Genomic DNA, 4,489 nt, shown 5'->3' with positions numbered 1-4,489 from the left:
AGTAACGATTTCACCCTTATTCTCATACGGACTATCCTCACCCAAGGCAGGACGCCATTGGATGACGGATTTCTCCAGCAGAAGACCAGCAAAAACTATGGATCCAAGGTCGGATTCAGAGCACTTACTTGCCATCCATCCTTCCTCACGGGTTGGCTCCGCAGCCGCACCCTTTCCTTTGCTCGATTTCTTCGGTGCCATCCGGAAATCAACAGAGCACTTCACGCACATACACTAATGGAAACCCTAAGTGAGGATGGGAGGCAAGAAAGGGCAAGAACTTTAGATCTGGGGGCTTGAGGGCAAGAACAGATCTAAGCAGTAAAAGTGAATGGCGGCCGGCGGGGTAAAACCTAGTTACCGTTTCATTTTATAATGGCGGTGGCAACATGGTAAAAACTCGAAAGGCCAATAGACCGTTGCCAATCACGCAAAACATGAGATTTTCTGAGACATTCCTTTTTTCTAAGATTACATTCTGGAAAAAGAAAATACTCACATCCCTAGTCAACTACTCGACTTTACTCCTTTCTAATGGGATTACATTCTAGGATAAAGGAAAGTACTCGACTCAGTACAACTACTCGATATTACAACTCGAGTACTTTTTCCTAACTAGCTTTACAATGACTCGGACCAGCATGCACACCGCCTGGATCTCTTGGAGCTTCTAGTCGACGCCTGCTGCAGCTAGATCGGCCCGAGGCCATAACAAAGTACAAACTTGTTATTCCCATTAAGGGAATAATGATATTTGTATTCTGGGAGAAAAGTTTCAAGAGTTTGGAGCCAGATTATAGTAATCACCTCGCAAGATCTCTTGTAGCATCTTGCGGAGAAATTTCTCCTTCTCCCTGAATACGTTGTGACAAGATTAAGTCTCCTTACCAGAGATGTCAGTTCTTGGACACCCAGAAATAGGCAATCCCAAGGATTTACCATACTCAAATGTTATTGGACAATTCGGTAAATATGTTGTGTCATCGACCCCAACATAACGACAGAATTCATGGTCAGTGCGGGGCAAGGAAAAGCCTGGTCGTCTGGTGGCACTAGAATTTGAAACATCATTTGACTTGTCCTTTGGTTTATCCTTTGACCACTGCTTGGTGTTTGCTGCATGAAATTTATCTACAATCTCTGAGTCTTCCTTCTGGTAAGACCGTATCACTGTGGTACATACAACTGCCCAAGTTGTTGTTCTGGTGGTGGCGGAGCAGGTGTTGATGATACTTGAACTGGTGGCGGTGATGCTTGAGCTGGTGGCGGTGAAGCTAGAGCTGGTGGTGGCGATGCTGGAACTGCTGAAGGCGATGTGGGAGCTGGTAGCAATGCTGGAGCTGGTGGTGACGATGCTGGAGTTGGTGGTGGCAATGCTAGAGCTAGTGGTGGGGGCCGGTAGATATGCTGGAGCTGATAGAGTCTGATGTGCCGGCCCTTCTGGTGAAACAAGCAGTATGATATCTCGTTTATACCTCAGAATGGTCATGCCGATGCATTGTTTAAGCGTGGTCTTCCCATCTGAAGTGGGGACGTCTATCTCGTTGTCCTCATAGCTTGATTTCAAGAGCTCCTACACACGCACGCATGCATATAGGGGCGGGATTGGTTTCCCTCAAATAAACCCCAAACAGGATCCATGTGGGCCTTGGCAACTTCTTTCGTCCTTCTAGCTCAGCCGATTGGATAGAGCAACATATATAGTAGTACTTGTTATACAATCTACCGGATATGGTTGTGCTATGGTTGAGGCAACACTGCTCCGAGCACATGTCGTATTTGTGTGGGCTAATACCGGAGTGGGCATCGTCACCATCTGGCCGGACTGCTACTGCTCCAATTACAACGGATTCATCCATATTTGCCAGACTGCTATTGCTCTACCATTTGTGCTAACATTTCCTTAAACTTTGATTCTGCTGATTTCTCGGCCGCTTGTATCATCTCTTCTTTGTAGCGGTCATGGCTATTGTAGGTAGACCGGTCCTCCTGGAACCCATCCCTAAACGTCAACTTAAAGGACATGCCTCTGATGCGGCCTCCATGCTCTTTGGATCTAAGGGCTGTACTTGTCCCTCTTGACTTTGAACTTTCCTTGATTCTGAAGTTCGATAAGTTCGTATATTTTTTGTGCGACGGTTTTGATTTCGGGTTTGTCAAAATGTGGCTTGCCATCCACTATCTTAGACTTCCTTGCTTCATGCCAGAACCAGCCACGCTCAGTAAGGCTTGCAAAAGGGTTAGGTTGCCCTACGGCTATTGCAACCTCTTTTCACGCTGCCACTGATCGACCTTCCTTTGGTATCCAACCGGATCAAGATGGACTTTATATATATTGCTCATTGCTAGATCTCTATTTTTCTTGCTTAGAGCTAGAGATTCCTCAGAGTTTTTTTGCCGAACAAACTCTTCTCATTGTGTTGGTGTGATGTCCCCATAATCTGCAAATGGTGTTCAGCCCTTCTACACATACTTGTATTTAGTTCACTCTTCCACCGGCAGAAACTTTCACCCAACATTTTCTTAGCATAATGCTTGGGTTTATCTTGAGTTCTTCTTGGCAAAATAAAGATTTTGCTCAACAGTTGCCACATCACTTCCTTCCTTCCCTTAGAAACTGTTAACCAATTGGGGTTCGTTGGATGCAAAACTATATTTGTTCTTATTATAAAATCTTTATTAATATTTTTTTTCAATTGTCCCAACCCCTTCCAACCTCCCAAAAAAGCTAGCCCCGAAAGAAATTCTTTTTACAGATCGAAATATATGAAAAAACCTAATTGTACTCAGACTCCTGCTAGACAAATCTGACCGGTCGGATCTACCAGTCAGACCGGATCGACAAGGCCCAGACCGGTCAAACCGCTCGTGAGCACCGGTTAGACCGGTCTCTCTAGTCTTTGTCAATTTTGATCATCAACAGCACCCATCTCATATAATCGAATCACTATAGCGGGCAGATTCAACGAATCTAACAAAAACACCCATGCGTGTTGCGAGTTATGAACTTTTTGTTGACTTTGATGCACCTAGACGGTGGCGCATGCAGATCGAAGGACGGATCAGCTACTGCCGCCGGAAGACATGCTCCTCGCCCGTGTCGTGGTTGACGTGCCGGATCCAACGGCCGTTCCCCTTGCGGCCGCACCGGCTATGCAGATGACTAGGCCCCTTCCCGATGCCGATGGGCAGGTAGACGGAGCGCACGAGCCTGGTCCCAGCCGCCATGGATGATGCCGTGGCCAGAGGCGTGCCGCCGCGTGGCCAACCGTCTCCGTGGCGTACCACCAGCATGCCCCTGGCTCCGGGTCTGGCCGCCCGCAGCACGGCCGCCTCGTCCTGCCGCCGCGCGTCGATCACCAGCAGGTTCACGTCCTCCAGCTGCGCCATCGCCTCGTCCGCGTCGCCGCCCACGACGACCGTCTGTGACTCCGCTCCGGCGTCCGCATCCTCCTCCGGGCCGACGAAGCCGGCGTAGACCGCGGGCGCGGACGTGGAGTCGACGTCACCCTCCGGGAGCACGCTGGCGTAGCGCCCGCCAGTGCGCCGCGCGGCTGCGGCGAGCGCGACGCTCGTGGCGGGCGGCGGGGAAGACGAGGAGGACGGCTGCGCCGACGATACGCCCGGCGCCTCGACGACGAGCTGCGCGTTCCAGCCGCCGGCCATGGCGGCGACGAGCTCGGCGACCTCCGTCGAACCGGTCAGGTCGTTGTGGGCGGCGAGCGCCCTGACGCCGTCGATGTAGGCCTTGGACGCCATCTCCGGACACCACACCAGCTTCATTTTCCCCTGATTCTCTCTCTCAATAGGAAACTTTGCGGCGAAGGAAGGGAAGGGCAGGGAAGGAAAGCATATACGGGAGGAGGTTCGAGTGGTGAAGGGGGCAAAGCCGGTGAAGAATCAAAAAATGAAACGAGCGAGCCGCGGTGCGTGTATAAGCGGGCGCGGATATATGCGTAGATCTGTGGGCTGCGCCTGACCCCTGAGAGCGTTGACGAGGATCGCGAGGGGTTGCGGTGAGGTGTGGCGGCCGGTTGAATGCGAAATAAAAAAAACACAGCTCGGAGGAATAAGTGTGTGGAAAGGCGCCGATCACGTCGCGAGAGGGACGGACGGGGGCGGCCGCTCGGGAGAGAGGTGGTTGGCGAGGTGGATGGGTGTGTCACGTTACGTATCCGGCCGAACTAAAGGCTATCCTTGTCGGCTCTTGAGGCCCTGCCGGTGTTCCTGGATAAGGACTCGCGCGCGTCCTCTACCTTTGATGCCGGTGTTTCTGGATCAGGATGATGTGATCGCGTGCGGTTTCTCTGGTTTTTAAAATTTGAAGTTTCATTTTGATCGAGTTTGGAATAAGGTGGGAAAAGGAAGGCTCAGGTAGGTAACTTCTTCCGAAAGGAATTTTGGATTTCTATTTATTATATGCTGAGTCAGTGCCACCTGTCAGCTTAATCCACATCAAGAACCTCGTTGCCATGATTTTACGCTTACA

The 4,489-nt window shown here is 50.7% G+C and overlaps 1 protein-coding gene across 1 annotated transcript; it reads right to left on the bottom strand.

Annotated features, from left to right (window-relative positions):
- Window positions 1-2,765: 2,765 nt before the first annotated feature.
- LOC120675196 lies at window positions 2,766-4,010 on the bottom strand. Its single transcript, XM_039956300.1, has one exon. It carries the CDS (start codon window positions 3,781-3,783, stop codon window positions 3,067-3,069), a length of 717 nt encoding a protein of 238 aa, XP_039812234.1. The 5' UTR covers window positions 3,784-4,010; the 3' UTR covers window positions 2,766-3,066.
- Window positions 4,011-4,489: the final 479 nt, after the last annotated feature.

The sequence above is a fragment of the Panicum virgatum genome, chromosome 5N, assembly GCF_016808335.1.
Source record: "Panicum virgatum strain AP13 chromosome 5N, P.virgatum_v5, whole genome shotgun sequence".
NCBI lineage: Eukaryota > Viridiplantae > Streptophyta > Magnoliopsida > Poales > Poaceae > Panicum > Panicum virgatum.
Note: the sequence above shows the minus strand (reverse complement) of the source record. Positions and strands in the feature narration are given on the sequence as shown.